At 39.0% G+C, this 18,813-nt stretch overlaps 1 protein-coding gene across 1 annotated transcript; it reads left to right on the forward strand.

The window, feature by feature from the left end:
• Positions 1-3,626: 3,626 nt before the first annotated feature.
• On the forward strand, positions 3,627-6,461 carry LOC115681522 (receptor-like protein EIX2). The gene has a single exon (XM_056307952.1). It carries the CDS (start codon positions 3,627-3,629, stop codon positions 6,459-6,461), a length of 2,835 nt encoding a protein of 944 aa, XP_056163927.1.
• Positions 6,462-18,813: the final 12,352 nt, after the last annotated feature.

Here is an 18,813-nt window from a genome sequence, read left to right on the forward strand (position 1 = left end):
CAAAACTAATTTTTGGGTCACCAAAAATCCCAAACCAGTACATGCGTAACACATTTACCCTCCGTTACATTACGTCAAATTTTACCATGAAATTGCTGAGCTGGATGACACATAGCAATAACTCAGTTAACGTGGTAAGTCCACGTGGAAATCCATAACTCTCTCTCTTTGTTTCTTCAATTAGCCATAATTTGAAAACAAATATGGCTCATTCTCTGTTTCCATCATAGCATGAAAAACCCCAGATCGTCCTCTGACGAACTTTGTTGATAGAGCTAGAAGAAAACGCGCTTCTCTTCGAACCACTTCCAATTGAAGTCATTGAACATCTAATTTGGTGATTTGCATGAGTAGCCAAACAAGTCTAAAAAGAATCTAAAGTGATAAGATTATTGGACATAAAAGTGTGCTCGGTTGAGTGCCGATGCCTAATCACGAAGACGAAGATGACGATGAAAGAGTGTGTTCAATGAAGAGGAAGACGAAGAGCGGATAGAGTGCTTTGAGAGAGAGAGAGAGAGAGAGAGAGAGAGAGAGAGAGAGAGAGAGAGAGAGAGAGAGAGAGAGAGAGAGTTATGAATTTCTATGTGAACTTGCCACGTCAATTGAGTTATTGCCATATGTCATACAGCTTAGTGATTTCAAATTAAAAATTGACAGAAGTTAACAAAGTATAAATGTGTCACACGTATACTGGTTTGGGGTTTTTGGTGACCCAAAAATTAGTTTGGGGCAAATTTATCACATGTGTATCAGTTTGGAGTTTTTGGTGATCTAAAAATTAGTTTAAGATAAATTTATCACAGATATACCAATTTAGGATCTTTCGTGATTTTAGCCCTAAAAAAAGCAAAGTAAGGGCACACATAAAAGGCATGTGTTTCTTCAGCGAGATAGCAACCGCACAAGGGAAAAAGATAAGAGCATACAAGACTCTTCTTGGACAACCGAGTGTAAAGCTTTTACATCTAATTAATTTGTTCTATTTGTAAACACTTTGGGTTTAAACTTAATCTAGGTGTGGGAAATACTTGAGAGTATGAGCGATTGTAACTTTGAATTTCTGATTATAATGAATTATTTGTTGCTGACTCTCCCCGTAAAATAGGTATTGACACTCGGACCGAATCACGTAAATCTCTAGTGTTCTTTATTGTTACTGACACTCTTACAAAAGTATCAACTGTTATTAAATTGTTTTAAATTACCAACTATTTCAATGATTTACCAACATTTATTTTTATAATTTACCGATGTGTTAAAATACTAACTTTTGTAGAAAACTACCAACTCTTATTTGAGTCCCCTTATCAACATTTATTACATTGATTCAAAATTACTGATTATTCCAATAATTTACTAAGATTTCTTTGTAAAAGTTATCAATGAATCAACTTACGAACTCTGATTGAAAACTACCAATCTTGATTCAAATGATTAACTAATATTTTTGTGGGATAAGTTACCAAATAATTTTAGCTTTATTTACTCTTACTTGAGCCAGTTACCAACATATGTTTAATTGTTCGAAATTAACAAGGGAATTAATAATTTATCAACTTTATTTTGGAGCATACGAACATATTATATTTATTAACTCTTATAGTAAATTACCAACTTTATATAAATCCTTTGACCAATGTGATCCGATTGTTTGAAATTACCAACTGTTCCAATACTTACACAAATTTATTTGTCAAAGTTATCGACTACGCACACAGCTCAACCACTCCTTAACAATGAGTTACAGTCTAGAGCATTAGAGATTCAAAGATGAACAATATGAAACAGTCGTCCTTCCCGGGAATCCATGGAACCATGACCAAATAACAAAGTAGATATTTGATGGACACAGATGTCATTGGTTGCATCTTAAGTTTTGACCGTTCGACGGGTCTTGCACTGCCTTTGTGCTCCCAACATGATGGACAACTTCTTCCATTTGAAGCATCTGAATTGGGATATTTCAAAGCTGTAGCGAATGTGATGGGCATCCGTACCGAGGGGGAAGCTGATCTGTTAAAATTCAAGCAAGGTCTCATCGCCGGTCCACTTGTCATCGTGGACCGGCTAAAATTGTTGCGAGTAGAAAGGAGCGGAGTGCAGCAAAAAGACTGGCCATGTCTTCAAACTCCATCTTCGAAAGCCATGTATCGAGATTGAATCGAACTCGTTAGTATATCTTGCAATTATCTGAGTTCTATCTTGATTTGGGATTCTTTGATCTCATCGACAGTGAATTCCCTGGTAAAGTGCCTCCGTTTTGAAACCATTCTCGATTATCAGAAGGGAAGAATCGTTTTACTGACACCCTCACACGCGGGCATGGGAACCAACTATTTCACATGCTTCACACAATTGTTCTTGGTCGCATTTGATGTCTTGACCATTTGACGGGTCTTGCAAGGCATGATTTGGAATATTTTTAGTCGCTTTAGGTGGCTAGTGTATTTCATGATTTCGTTGACCTTTTAGGATATGCTCCTAATTAAGTTAAATTTAACTCGAACAAAAATAAAATTGATCTTGGTCAAATTATCGGACCAATATAAAATGGTCGCATTTAGTGTCTTGACTATTTTTTTTTTTTTGGTCAAAGTGTCTTGATTGTTTGACGGGCCATGCAAGGCATGACTTTGAAATTTGAGATATGGGTAATGTAAGTCCTAAAACTTATCATAAAAGTATAATTGAGTATTAAAACTTTTAAAAATTGTAATTAAGTCCTAAAACTTATTAGCATTTTCCATTTATCAAGTTGGACGGAGTTAATGAAAGGATTTGATTGCACTAACTTGATAAGTTTTATGACTTAATTGCACTTTTTAAAAGTTTTAAGATTCAATTGCACTTTCATAACAAATTTTATGACTTGATTTTGTTGGAGTTGGCAAATACTTCGGGGACTCTTGTTTCTCATACCGGGCACGCCCACATGAGCTTAGGGAAATCGAAGTATGATCCGACGACATGTGACCCCTGTGCACGGAATGCGGGGGTTCGGGGGTAGCGCCCCTGAAACGGGGGTCTCGCTAACCGGACAGCGGGCGGGGGTTCCGCTCGCCGGTGAGCGGACGGCAGACCTGTTCGCCGGTGAGTAGGCGGGGGCAGCGCCCCCGAAATAACATCAGTTTTTTAGCTTATGTTTTAAGCTGACCCGTTTGTTGTGGGATTAAAAAGATTTGGATAGACTTGGGCTTTGGGCCCATTTTAAGTCCTATATATTATACTCGTACGAGAGATCATTGTAACAAGTGATTGTGGTTGTAAAACCTAAATATCATAATGGAATCCTTTTGCAGGACGTAGCCCTATTCTGGGGTGAACCTGAGTAAACTCGTGTGTCCTGTGTGATTGTTCTGATTCGGTTCGGATATAACCCCATCAGAATTTCACTTTCTGAAATTTTTAGGACTCAATTATATTTTCGTGATAAGTTTTAGAGTTGTTAAAATTTAAAGTCTCTTCAAGTTGCGAGTGAAAAGAGAAAAGGACATTCCAATTTTTTTTATGGCGAATCAAGACCAAGATACGTGTGACTAAAAGAAAGAAAATAATCATATCCTTCAGGGAAGTGTTTTCTTGGCCAATATAAACGGAAGTTTTCAATTTCATTTCAAACAACAATGGCATCCTACTTCTACACTAGTTCTGTGCCTGTATTCTTGTGTGCATTCTATGTCATTCAGGCCTTGAAATTCAGTCATTCCAAAGCCTTCACAAATATAAGATGCATTGGCGCCGAGAAGGAAGCTCTTTTGAAGTTGAAGCAGGATCTCTCCGATCCTTCGAGACGTCTGTGGTCTTGGACTGGCGAGGATTGTTGTGAGTGGGAAGGAGTCGGATGCAGCGAGAGAACTGGTCACGTCTCGAAGCTCGATCTTCGCAATCCTTGTGATGACTTTGTGAAGTGCATATTGGAAGGTAAGTTACATCCTGCTCTTAAAGAACTGAAGCATTTGAAGCATCTAGACCTCAGCTTCAACAATTTTTCAATACAAAAAATTCCGGCGTCCTTAGTTTTTCTTCGGAAACTGGAGTATCTCAATCTCTCATCTACAGGATTCTATGGAAATATTTCTAATCAACTTAGTAACCTTTCCAGCTTACAGTACTTAGATCTTAGTCTAAACCCAATAAAAACAGAGAACCTCCGATGGCTATCCACATTTTCTAACTTGAAGTACTTGGACCTGTCTTATGTCCCCCTTCTCAACCGCAAAGAATGGTTAAGTCCTATCAACATGCTTTCCTCCCTAGAGTATTTAATTTTGAGTGGATGTGTTTTGGAAGATGCTTCAGCTTCTCTGCATGTCAATTTCACTTCTCTTAGATACCTCGATCTGAGTAACAACTTCATGAATTCATCTGTTCCTCCTTGGTTTCTAAATTTGAGCAAACTCGAACATCTTGATTTAAGCTATAATGATCTCCAAGGCACATTCCCCCCTGCCATCCTTGAAAATAATCGGTGGCTTAGATTCCTTGATATCTCTCAAAATAGGTTGGGAGGTGAACTTTTGGAAAATATGAGCATTTTCTGCGATCTGCAAGTACTAAGCTTGCGTGCTAACAACTTTAGTGGGAGTATTTCTGAAACCAAGGACAATGCTTTGATTTGTGGACGAAGTAACCTGAAGATTATTGATGTTTCCTTCAACAATCTTAGTGGTAACCTACCCAATCAATTTGGGAATTTCAAAGATCTCGAATTCCTTGATCTTTCGTTGAATTCGATTTCAGGTCCTATTCCCGCTACTATGGGTCAGCTACCATCTTTGAGAAAGTTGCACCTCTCTTTTAACAGATTGAGTGGAAACATTCCCGAAAGTATTGGGCGACTATCCAATCTAGAGCTGATGCACTTTGCTAATAATCAATTAAGTGGAGTTGTTAGTGAACTTCACTTTGCCAATCTCACAAGCTTGACCGAGTTGTATATTTATTCGAACGAGCTTGTCATAAATGTTAGCACATCTTGGATTCCTCCTTTCCAGATTCAAAATATTTTCATGTCAAGTTGCAAAGTGGGACCAGAGTTCCCAAACTGGATTCGAACACAGAGCAACATTTCAGCATTAGACATGTCAAATGCTAGCATCTCAGATGAAGTTCCCCACTGGCTATCAGATGTTTTATCCAATGTTAAACTATTGGATCTCTCGCAGAATATGCTTAGAGGCACCATTGCTCGAATTATTGGAAAAAAGATGCCATTATTAATCCAAGTGTCACTTTTTGGAAATAACCTTAGCGGTGGCATTCCAAATTCGTTGTGCATGCTAGATGGATTGAATTATCTTGATCTATGTAGGAACCAACTATCCGGGAGACTTCCACGATGTTGGAGGAAGTCGCAAGCAAATTTGCGATGGATTTCATTGGGAGACAACAAGTTCAATGGTCAGATTCCAAACTCCCTATGCCATTTAAAGCAATTGAAAGTTCTAGGCCTACAAGAAAATGACTTTCATGGAGTGCTTCCAAAATGTTTGCTAAAGCTGGATTTTATAATGCTCGATCTCAGTGACAATCAATTCACCGGTAAAATACCTCCGTTTGGACGACACTCTCGATCGTCTAGGATAATCGATCTTGGGACAAATGGCTTCACTGGGGACATTCCTTTGGAGCTATGCCATCTTTCTAATCTCCAGTATTTAAGCCTAGCACATAACAACCTATCCAAAGGCATTCCCCGTTGTTTCAACAACTTTTCACGGATGTGGGTCAATTCCACTTTTTCTCCATATGAGGGAGTCCCGTCGCTCTTTCCCATTATGGTTGATATGAAAGGAACAAGCCGAGAATTCACCACCACTCTCCGATATTTATTTTCCATTGACCTTTCAAGCAACGCATTAGACGGACAAATACCAAAAGGTCTAACTATGCTTGCTCGACTTCAGAATTTGAATCTCTCTCAAAATAATCTGATTGGAGAAATCCCTTTAGATATTGGCAACTTGAGAGATTTAGAATCGCTCGATCTATCCAATAACAAGCTATCGGGTGAAATCCCTCCTAGCATATCCAATTTAGACTTTCTAAGTTGTTTGGATCTTTCCTTCAACAATTTATCCGGTCCTGTTCCATCGGGCAATCATCTAAGCACCCTGGACGATCAATCTGTTTATCGCGGCAACGATGGACTTTGCGGAGCTCCTCTTTTGAAGGTTTGTCCTGGAGAGGATCATAATGTTAAACACAGACAAGATGGTCACAATACGATTGAAGATGAGTCTAATGAAGACGACTCCATTGTTGTTTGGTTTTACGTGGGATTGGGACCAGGCTTTGCAGTGGCATTATTGGGATTATGTTGTATATTACATTTCAAGCAATCTTGGAGGATTTCTTATTTTTGGGCGGTGGATAGGATTATCGAAAAATTGTCGATCACAAGGATGATTATCATACTTTGGTTCAGGAGAGCTTTCCAATTTCAACTACGCAAATAAGAGGTTATTTAGTAAGTAAAATCACTCTCTGTCTCTCATGATTTATATTTTCTTTTCCTCGTAATCATTCATTCATTTTGTTGATAGATGTTGCTAATTGTATCTAGCATTTGTCCTCACATCTGTGAGTCGCAGATGACACCCCGCATGAAAGTGCGGATCGACATGTCCAACTCCGGAGCTATGCGCCACTGCAACTACTATGAACCTGATGGTTCCTTTCTTAATGATGGAAGAATTGTTATTGGAGCTTCAAGTAACAAAGAAGTCGTGCTTATTATTCTCCGACATCTCTCTCTTTCTTTGCATTTGGTTATAAAGAAAAAAAGTCCCTTGCTTTTGTCCAATAAAATAAGACATTATGTTAATGTAGAATGAGCTGACTATGTGAGCCGAAATTGGACTGGTCTACTGTTCCGTAGGGTAAAACTATGAATACTGTTTCGTGCTGGTAACATGTGAAAAGCCTTGATAACTATCAAACACGTTAGCAACAAAGTTTTGATTGGCAACTTGTTCGGTCGATGACATATTTGTAAGTTACCAACACACAGTTCCGGTGTTCGGAGAAGCTTGTATAGAAAAGAGGCTGCTGCCCCTGCTCACCAAATACCCCATGTCAACCCGTTTGCCACTATTGAGCATTCGTGGCACTGCTGCAGTTTGTGTTATCACATGGTGTCGCTAAGTCACTATGAACGGCAAAAGAACACTATAAGTGCCATAACTTGTGTATGGCGCTCACTTTGGTGCCATAAGTTTTTTTTTTTTATCACTTTAGTGCTAAAATTTTTGAAAAACGATCACTTAAGTGCCAACTCCGGTGCCGTACACAATTTTCCGCCGGAAATCTGACGTGGCATTTTTTTTTATTAATTTCTGAAGCTGACGTGGCTTGCCGGAGATTGGCACTTAAGTGATCGTTTTTCAAAACATTTAGCACTTAAGTTATCGTTTTTCAAGAATTTTAGCATTTAAGTTATCGTTTTTCCTCCGATTTGGCACTTAAGTGAGCCGGCGAAAATTTTTGGCACTAAAGTGAGCGCCATACACAAGTTATGGCACTTATAGTGTCCTTTTGCCCACGATGAACTGCCTCCGATGCTCGATTTTGATCTCTTTCATATTGTTTCAGGTATAATTTAATTTTGGTTCTTTGGGATAATGACTCCGTTTAGGATCCAATTTGGTTTTTTTAGTTATTTAAGTCGTTTTTACTAATTGGATGATTTCGTCGCCATTTCTAAGTATATAGTTGGATATTTCTGTGAGACCAAAGCTTGGCCATCAAGCTGTGTCTGCTAGGACTTTAAATTGTATCCATAACTTGATAGGACTACTCTATGATTTAAATGCCTGTTTTTGGGCAAAAGGACATTATAAGTGCCATAAGTTGTGTACGGAGATCACTTTGGTGCCATAACTTTTTTTCGGATCACTTTGGTGCCAAGTCGGAGGAAAAGAGATCACTTTAGTGACTCCGGCCAAAAAAAGAGCCACGTCAGATTTCCGTCGAGCCACGTCATATTTCCAGCGAGCCACGTCATATTTCTAGTGAGCCATGTCAGCATCGGAAATTAATAAAAAAAGAGCCACGTCAGATTTCCGATGGCCATGTCAGCATTGGCACTAAAGTTATCGTTTTTCAAAAAAGTTGGCACCAAAGTGATCCGAAAAAAAGTTATGACACCAAAGTGATCTCCGTACACAACTTATGACACTTATAGTGTCCTTTTGCCCCTGTTTTTGTCTCTTAGAGTAAGTCCATGCAAGGATTAATCATGTTCCTCGATTGTATTTCGAAATGTTCATATCGAGTGAAATTGTTTGGTTGGGTGCTAGAAATTCTGGATTTGCATGTTCATTAAGCCTAATTTCATTGTATAATTTTAAATTAGATCATACACTTTGCATATTAAATTTGCATTATGACATTGAGGTTGCATTATTATTTAATTGTCACATTTGCACATCTATTTCTGAAATCACATGTCATAAAATAGAAAATATACAAAAATTGAATCTGGCATGCTATTGATTTGAGACTGTATCTACATTAACAAATCCTTAAAACATGTCTAGGGGTGCAGTTAGGGGATTTTGCATATTCGTACATATGTATGTATGTATGTATTCATTCTCTTAGTATTGTCTGGCATTTGAGATTGCATTAGTTAAATTTTATTACCACGTGTAATAGCTCATTTTAAATAAATAATTTATTGAAGGTGTATTTTGCATAACATATTACATCCGCATATTCATTAATTTTTCTTTTTATAAATTGGTCTATATTAGAGAACTTGCGTAGACTTGCCCTTTACAGCTCACCGTGTCCAGCGAGGTTATATTTTGTCCGACAGGGCTTGATTTTCTATTACCACGCTTTATGTTTTTGGGTTAATATCACGAAAAACCTCAAATTGGTATATTGCCACAAACTAATTTTTTGATCATAAAAAACCCCCAAATTAGTACACTTGTGACAAATTTACCTTCTGCTAGTTTTCATTAAATTTTACTATCGAATTGATTAGTTGGATGACACGTGGTAGTTGACAGATGAACTAGTTCAAGTTTTACCTTTTGTTTGTCACGTGTGTACTAGTTTGTGATTTTTTGTGGTATTAATCCAATTTAATAGAAACTAGCAGATGGTAGATTTGTTACAAATGTACTAGTTTGGGGCTTTTAGTGGTCGAAAAATTAGTTTTTAGTAAATTTGTTACAGGTGTACCAGTTTGGGATTTTTTTATGGTGTTAACCTATTTTTTTATTGGTATTATCATACCTTATTTGAGTATTGTTTTGTTTAGATCAATTGTATGAGTACTCTCAAGTCGCGAATACATTTTCGTACTAGTAACATGTGAAAAGCGTTGATAACTATCAAAACACGTTAGCAACAAAGTTTTGACTAGCAACTTGTTCAATTGATAACACATTGTTAAGGTACTCAGAATGTTACGAAAGTGCTAACGGTTACTAGATTATCCTACGTTACCAACTATTTTAATAATAAGCTAACATTTATTTACATAAGTTACCAATGTGTTAAAATTATTATCTTTTATGGAAAATTACCAACTCTTATTTAAATCCACTTATCAACATTTATTATGTTCAAAATTACCGATTGCTCCAATAATTTACTAAAATTTATTTGTCAAAGTTAACGGTGCGTCAATATTACTAACTCATATAATGACTACCAGTCTTTATTCAGGTGATTTACCAACTTTTCGCGAGTTAAGTTACCAACATATATGCTCTACTAACTCTTATTTGATCTAATTGCTAACATTTATTTGATTATTGGAATTAACAATGGTATTAATAATTTACCAATATTTATTTTCGGAGCATACAAACTTATCAAATTCATTAACTCTTGTAGGAAAAACCAACTATTCCAATACTTGACATAAGTAATTAAGATGTTAAATTTACTAATTCTTATAGGAAAAGGCGAAAATGACACCACACGTGTCATAACTTTCGTATGGTATTCACTTAAGTGCCATAACCATTTTTTATCTCTTGAGTTCTATATAACTTTTCATTCGTTCACTTAAGTGTCATAACCTTTTAAAGATGTTCACCACAAGTACCATGCCACGTCAAATTTATGACATTTGGATGAATGTTTTTTAAAAGTTATGGCACTCAAGTAATTGATTGAAAGTTATTATACTCAAGTGAACGGTTTTTTAGAAGTCAACCACTCAAATGATAAAAAAAAAAAGCTATGATATTCAAGTGAGTGTTGTACGAAAGTTATGATATCATCCCTTCCTAAGTTATCAAGTTTTGTTTGAATCACTATCAACATTTGTTAATAAATGTGGAAACTAACTTAACGGTGATGAATAATAAATGAAAATTGAGTAAGGAGAGGCGAGGTTACATGGATCCTGACCTTGCACCTCACGGCAAGCAGGATGGAGCATTGAAAGAGAAAGAGAATGTCAAAAGGTGGTGATGATGATCTTGTTTGATTATAGGCATTGAAATAATGTGAATAAAGTAGAAAACACCAGAATACACAATAAAGAATCGGTTGGTAATTGATTTTCTGGGAAAAGGATAGTGGAAGTGCCAAAAATTGTATACGACACTCACTTTAGACTCCGTTCGTTTGGCGGAAAATATTCTCCTTTTGGAAAATATTTTCCCGGAAGTCATTTTCCTGGAAAATGTTTTCCCGGAACATAATTTTCCGGTGTTCGGTGATCAATACGAAAAAGTTTCGGAAAGTATTTTTCACCGGCGACCGGCGGCGGGGGCGGCCGGCGAGCGTCGGCGGTGGCGGCCGGCGGGCAGCGGCGAGCGGCCGGCCGCGCGGCCGGCCGGGCGGCTGCGGCGGGGGGCGGCGGGCGACCGGCGGGGGGAGGCGGCCGGCCGGCCGGCGGCGGGGATGGGCGGACGGCCGGGCGGCGGCGGACGGGCGGCCGGCGACTGGCGGCCGGCGGCCAACGGTGGTGACCGGCGATCAACTTCCTCTCTCACGGAAAACATTTTCCCTCCCATGGGCAATTTTGCCTTCAATTTGGGGGAAAATGATTTCCTCTTTGTGAAAAGAGGAAATCATTTTCCTCAAAACAATGAAGGATTTGGGGTGGGAAAGGAAAATGTTTTCCCACGGAAAACTTTTTCCGCCCCCGAACACCGGAAAACGCGGAAAATATTTTCCGGAAAAATATTTTTCCGCAAACGAACACAGCCTTAGTGTCAAAAGTTTTTTCCGGATCACTTAATTGCCAATTTTTTTAAAAAACGATCACTTAAGTGCCAACTCCGATCTGAGTTGCCGGAAATCCGATGTAGCCATATTTTATTAATTTTTTTGTCTTATGTGGCTCGTCGCTTGTCCAGTTAGCATATAACCCCTAAACGATGCCGTATAAAAGTTGTAAATACTGATCGATTAAGTAACAAATTTTGTTTAAAGTGATTACTTTAGTGTCAGTTGTTAAAAAATGATCACTTCAGTGCCAGTCGGATTGTGCAATGTCGTTTTGGATGTCCATGTTGACTGGATTTTTAAAAAAATATGACATGTCATATTAAAATTTTTAATTATAAATGCCACATAATCAATTTAGCCGGAATTAACACTTAGGTGATCATTTTTTTCTCTGGTTTGGTACTTAAATGATCGTTTTTTCTCTGATTTGTCACTTAAATGATCCAAAAATATAACTTTTGGTACTAAAGTTAGCATGGTACACAACTTTTGGCACTTCTAGTGTTCTTTTCCATGATTTTCTAGTTTTCATACCGGATTATGTTGGGAAACCTCCTATGACATTTTAAAGTTGACAAAATCATTTATTTTTTTTTTATTTGATAAATATAGATGTTCTCTTATTTCAGGATGTGTTGATGTAGGTGACACTATCACCATTGACAGGTTCTGAAGTACCAAGTGAGAAGAATGATAGAAACTAGATGAACCTTGATGAAGGTAAACAAGTCAAAAAGAGTGGGAAGCTCATGGAAACTTGGAGGTACTGAACAAGGTAAACAGTTTGGTGAAGTCGTGATCTCTAGCATGTTCAGAAAGATCAAATGGAAGGTAATACGTCGGTCAACTACTAGCAAGAAGCTTGGATAGGCTCACGAGTTACTGAATAGAAGTAGCTCACTCTATCACTTGTGATGAATGTACGTTACACGTGCTTAAAAATTTAGGATAAGAAGACCCAGATATTCTTTCACTAATTTATAATTTAAATAAATTTGACAGCTGGCTTTAGGTTTGGAGTTCTAAAAAAGAGAACCGGAGATTAATCAAATCAGTTCTTGCAAAATTTATTCACTCAATCAGAGGAGCGGGCTAGAGTCCTATATAGCCAACGTGATTTGGGAAGCTTCGCTATTGCTAGGAAGATTGGATTGTATTGGTGACTAGATCTCTGGTGATTATGTTGTTCATTCCACATGGCAAATTGATTATATGGAGGATTATCGAATGGCTAATTTAGAGATTGAAGACTATATAAGAAAATCATCCTTTGTTGAAGAAGGTGTTAAGAGAAGTCGAGAAAGCTATTAACTCTGATACAGTCACACACTCTGCTTATTGCGTCGCGCTTGTTGTTATACTTTTTCGAAAGTTGTTCTTGCAACTTGTTGTAATTTGTATTTTGAGGAGTGTACAAGTGTGTAAGCAGTGCTTGTGAATTGATGGTGGGGTCTAGCTTTAAGTGGATGCGTCACTTGCTACATTGTAACTACTCACGAGATTACTAGTGGATTATAGCTTGTTGGTATCTATTAGTACGAGAGAGTGGATATATGTTTGGTCCAAGCTGAACCACTGTGTGCATCATATTCTATCATTTTATTTAATTCTTATTTATCTTAGTTAAGCATATCGCACTTGATTTTACCCGTTCATTCCTATATCTATCAAATATTTCTGCATATATTAAACTGGAGATAATGTGAATAAAGTAAAAAGCACCCAAATAAACAATCAGAATCGAAATAGCATTCATTTTCCAATAACCGGATCTGATAACATCTGAAATATTGTGATTTTGAATTACTACAACTATAAGTGATTGAATAAACATATAGTATACGCTTTACCATATGAAGTTTTCTTCTTATAGTGGTTAACACATTCGAAACTTTGTTAATGGCGAATCAGTATATACCATTTTTATTCAATAATTCCCAGTCACCCACGTCTCCCAATGTTAATAAAAGCACATGTATAAGTGCTAGAAAATTCAATTATCTGATTTTGAATATTTAAATAATAAATCATATTTTCATCTAAGAGTTTTATCTTTTTTAACTGTTGGTAGTGGTCCCACAAAATCTCATGATCTGTGTTCTCATTTCCAAACACAAGTAAATTAACGCCACACAATTTGGTAATAGTAATACAAACAAAACTATACTAAATGGTTTCTTCAATCATAAAGTAGATAATTCAAAAGAGACGAAATTAGCAGCCATTCATCAAACTCATTGTGGTTTTCTCATTCAAGGTGTTAAACGTGACGTTACTAGACAACAACAACAACAGAATAACACTTTTTGCTTGTCTATCTAGCAATCTCAATTAGCATGCATCATTGATTTGGCTTCTCCCTAAACAAAAGTAAGTGTAGGTTCATATGATACATGTAAGTCTCAATCTACACCATCCATAAATCAAGACCCTTACAATGAAATAGGTCGATTTTCACTTTTCCATTTTCTATCGCCATTGATTCGCTTCAACTGAGCGAGGCTTGACTAGGATGCCTATTGTTGGGATGCGCAAGAGGAGCCAAGTACCTCGTTATGAGAGATTGCCAATAATGAGTTTGAATTCAAGTTTATCAATATATTCAGTTGGATTCACTTTCAGTGAAAAACTTAAATCATAAATTATAACTCGATTAGGATATATTAACTGATCCACACCTGAAACCTTTTAAAACTATTCATACATGCATCTAAAATTAGGAAACACTTTTAGAGTTCGCATGAGATTTGGGATTTCTCGTGATGCTATGACATGATTTCTCTCTTAGGAGTCGCACCGGGTGCTTTATCTTGGTGTACCTGTCTATAGTTTTTGATGTGCCATCAATTGATCACGTACACAAACATTTGTCTTGCTAGGTTAGGATTGATTTTTCTGCAATTTGATTATTTGCTATCTTTGTCGGATGCCACTCACTTGCTCATATTGGGTTTTTTTTTTTTTTTTTGGTCGAAGTTTTACTTTCCATTCAAACACTTGGAAACATATCACAAGAGAGAATATGACTAGAGTCGATACAAAATAAATCCCATAGAGGTAGGGGTGGTCTAGACATCCAGTTGGATGGTAGAAATCCTTTCGATGATTTTTGGCTATCCAGTCTGCGCTTGATTGCTGTTTCGTGGACAGTGGACCAGGGAAACCTCCTTTAATTGGGAGAGCAGTACATTACAATCAACAAAAAGGCTTCTCAAGGCCCATGGGCTTTCTTTCGGATTATAAGTGAGACTTACTGAAGCTTCGTTGTCGATTGTAAGCAAATCTTCTCTGCTAATATTTCCTTCTTCTTCGTTGTCTCTGCTCGCATGACAGAGAAGAGCTGCTTTACGGCGTTGCCTTCGGTTTCCAGCGGGGAGGAAGCGAGACACGTTTGGCGAACCCCACAATAATCACTCCTCTCGTAATCTCCGCATATCCCACCCACCGATCCCTCTGTTTTCCCTTCGATCCAAGACCCATCGACGTTGAATTTCAGAGTTCCTGGTTCTGGGGGCGTCCAGCGTTCTGTCTTCGCTTTGGCCTTCCAACTCCTCGATTCAGCTAAGTTTTGCTCCCGATAGTTTCTGTTTAGAAAAACAGCTTCTTCCACAATTGTTCCGGAGCTTGGACTAATTTGATTGAATACCCAGGCGTTCCTTGCCTTCCAAATTTGCCAGAGGACTCCTGCAAGCATTTCCGGATCCAATTGTGCTGAGCTTTTGGTGAGTGCTTCATCGATCCATTTGTCCATCCTTGTTAGATTTATCGGTGATACGTCCATCTGGATTCTCGGGTCTGACCATATGTTGTTGGTCCAGTCACAGAGGGTGAGATGTGCTCCATCGTCTCGGGATGCTTTCGGCAAATTGGACAAAGTGGGTCAGGTAAGGCCCTTCTTTTGTATAGATTTTCTGAAGTTGGCAAAGCATTACTACACACACACCATATGACAATCGAATTTTTGGTTCTGTGCGTAATTTCCATATCTCTGTCCAAAGTGAGCGGGGCTGCTGGTAAGAGGATGACGCGAGTTCTGTATTTTGCTTGGAAGGAATTGCTCGAAGTCTAGAATAACCGTGTTTTACCGAATATTCTCCTGTTGTAGCTCCATTCCATATTTGTCTATCGGTGTCCTGGATAGGATTGATCTTTATGGCCTGGATTTCGGACACAATCTCCTCCGGAAACAGTCTTGTAAGCTGATTAACATCCCACGTTTTTGTCTCTTGATCTATCAGTTCTACGACTTTCTGTGGGTCCTCCCTGTTTGCTGGACCTCCTATGACTCTCCTTTCCAGCCATTTGTCCTCTCTTATGTCGATGCTCTCACCATTGCCGACATGCCATCTCACATCAGGGCATATGGTATCCCTTCCCATTAATATACTTTGCCACCCCCACGAGGGCCGGGAGCCCTTAGTTGCTTTCCAAAAACTTCTGTTTGGGAAATAAATGCCTTTTAGTAGTTGGCACCACAAGGCAGTTGGATTTTGCGCCAGTCTCCACGCTTGCTTTCCTAGCATAGCCTTGTTGAAGGTAACTAAGTCCTTGAAGCCCAATCCCCCATCTATTTTCCTTTCTTTAAGGAGTTCCCATTTTTTCCAGTGGATGCCCGATTTTGATGAATTCTGTTTCCACCAAAAGGAAGCTATTTTCTGTTCAATCGCTTTGCACACTGAGATTGGGATTTTGAAAATAGACATTGCATATTGGGGAAGTGATTGTACCACTGTTTTGATTAGAATCTCCTTACCCGCCTTTGAGAGCAGCTTTTCCTTCCAGCCTTCCAACTTCATATTTACCCTTGCCAATATCCACGCGAACATCTGTTTTTTTGTTTGTCCCCAATCTGATGGGATGCCCAGATATTTCCCGGTTTTCTCCATAATTGGAACTCTTAGTTCATCCGCCAAATTTCTTTTGAGGATTTGAGGGCAACCAGCACTATAAAAGATTCCGGATTTGTTTAGATTTATTGCTTGTCCTGAAGCGAAGCAGTATTGGTTTAAGATGTTTGCCAGATTTTGGCATTCCCCTATTGTCCCATCCAGGAAGAAAATAGCGTCATCAGCAAAAAGTAAGTGTGACAACGTTGGGCAATTCCTATTCAGTTTGATGCCTTTCAGACTCCCATCCTCAACAGCCTTTCTTAGTAGAGACGAAAGCATATTTGCCATGATTATAAACAAATAAGGAGATAGTGGATCTCCTTGTCTAATACCCCGTGTTGGTTGGAAGTACTTTAATGGCTCACCGTTCACTTTAACGCTGAATGTGACTGAGGAAATACATTGCTTCACTAATGACACCCACTCCTGGCTGAATCCCATTTTCACCATGCTAGCGCAAAGGAAGTCCCACTCCACTCTGTCGTAAGCTTTTTGCATATCCAACTTTAGGATCGCCTGAAACTTCCTTTTCCGTTCCCGAATTCTTAGTTGATGTAGGACCTCCTGGACTATGATTATATTATCTTGAATCAACCTCCCACTCACAAAGGCACTCTGTTCTGTGGCAATTAGATTCAGAAGCCAGGGTTTGAGGCGATTCGTCATCACCTTTGAGATTATCTTGTAGCTGAAATTGCATAGGCTAATGGGTCTAAATTGTGTGATGCTTTCTGGATGGGTGACTTTAGGGATGATCACAATGTGTGTTTTGTTGAGTTCTGGATCGAGGTAGCCTGATAGGAAGAAATTGCTGACAAGACTGTGTAGATCATGTTGTAGTTCCTCCCAATGGTGATGGTAAAACTGGCCATTCATCCCGTCTGGTCCTGGGGCTTTTGTTGCTCCTAGCTGAAACACTGCTTGTTTGACCTCTTCTACGGTAACCGCTGCCATCAATGCCTCATTCATCTCATGTTGGCTTGGAAAAGAGCATTGGTCTAGAATTGGGCTGAAGTTCCTGGTACCCACTGTTTCGAACAAGGATTCATAATAACTGGCGATGTGCTTGTTTATGTTGTTGGGATCTCTACACCATGTGTCTTCAATTTTCAACATTGCAATTTTATTCCTTTGTCTTCTTTGGATCGTGGCGGCGTGGAAATATTTCGTGTTTTTGTCTCCCCACTTAATCCAATTAATTCTTGATCTCATGCCCCAATATTGCTCTTCTTGTTTCCACAAATTCTGGATTTGCACTTTGATTTGCTGCATTTCTTTTCTGTCGGAACCACCATTACTTGCATTTGTAAGGGTCGTGAGTCTTCTTTTTAAGAACTCGATCTTGTTGTGGGCATTGGAGAATTTCTTTTTACTCCACAACTCTAGAGCATCTGAGGTCTTTTTCAATTTTCCAGCAAACGAGATTGGGATGACTTCCGGTACACCCCAAGCTTCCTTCACCAACTCCTTGCACTCCGCATCGGCCAGCCAAAACGCCTCAAACTTAAAAGCTTTTTTCCTTTTAGTCCTATTTGGTTGGAGGGACAGCAGAATAGGACTATGATCAGAACCTATAGCAGGTAAAGCGAATGCTTCCGCATTTGGGAACCTCACTCTCCAATTGATGTTGCAAAGTACTCTATCTAATCTTTCCCGCACGAGTGCATTTCCTTCCCTATTGTTGGACCAGGTGAATGCGCATCCCTTGCTTTCGATATCCATTAGTGAGCATCTATTTAAACAGTCTTGGAATGCAACTAGTCTGTAGTGCTCCGCCCCATTACCACCTGATTTTTCCCAATGGTACAATATTTCGTTGAAATCTCCAGCACATATCCAAGGGAGGTGATTAGCTACCTTTATTACTTGTAGATGCTGCCACAGCCTGAGTCTTTCCTGGAAGTTTGTGGGAGCATACAGGAAAGTGATGCGCATGAGAGTCCCACTATCTTGATCTCTACACAAAATGTCTATAAATTCTCTAGAGGAATCTTCCACCACCACCGTCACCCCTTCGTTCCACATTACAGCCAAACCCCCGGCGATACCTTCGGGGTCTATTATCTCTATGTTTTGGAAGTTGGTTCTTCTTTTCACTCTGTCGACGACTGGTCTCTTGTTTTTAGTTTCCATCAGGAAGACTAAGTCAGGCCTTTCTTGAGCCACTAAGGCTCTGAGATTCTGGACTGTCAGGGGATTGCCCAGCCCCTGGCAGTTCCAGCTCAAAAGTTTCATATAATCCCCGGTGGCTTATTAGGGCTAGCCACCAGAGCCCAATCATTTCTTCCATCAACCAACTTGATCGGAGTGTCGAGGAGAGTTCCTTCATTGATGGAGGGATAGAGAATCTCGCATACCCCTTGAGGATCGATTTTTTTCTGTTTCCTCGTAGCGGCCACTTTCTTAAAGGCTTTCGTGCTGATCTTCTCCCTCCTTGGTTTCTTCGGTTGTCCATCTTTCATTGCAAACCCTGACCGAATTAGCTGGGTGTCTTGGCTTGTGGAGCCTAGTTGACCTTTCCTATTCAAGCAATCTGGTTGTGTCCCTTCTGTTACTCTCTCCTTCTGAGGAGAATCTTCAATCAGCCCAATAATTGTCTTACCCTTAGATGTAGACAACTCTCGTTCTCTAGGAATAAGTTCCCTTTGCGTTCCCGGGATGACCTCGTTTTCCTTCGTAGAGGGACTATACGTACCGTAAAAGATCTTCCAAAAGG

The sequence above is a fragment of the Syzygium oleosum genome, unplaced genomic scaffold (genome assembly GCF_021117445.2).
Source record: "Syzygium oleosum isolate NSW1041296 unplaced genomic scaffold, Sole_v2.1 Sole_v2.02, whole genome shotgun sequence".
Classification (NCBI taxonomy): domain Eukaryota; kingdom Viridiplantae; phylum Streptophyta; class Magnoliopsida; order Myrtales; family Myrtaceae; genus Syzygium; species Syzygium oleosum.

Excerpts from the sequence above, each read along its gene's own strand:
- LOC115681522 (XM_056307952.1), top strand. The coding sequence starts at position 3,627 with ATGGCATCCTACTTCTACACTAGTTCTGTGCCTGTATTCTTGTGTGCA.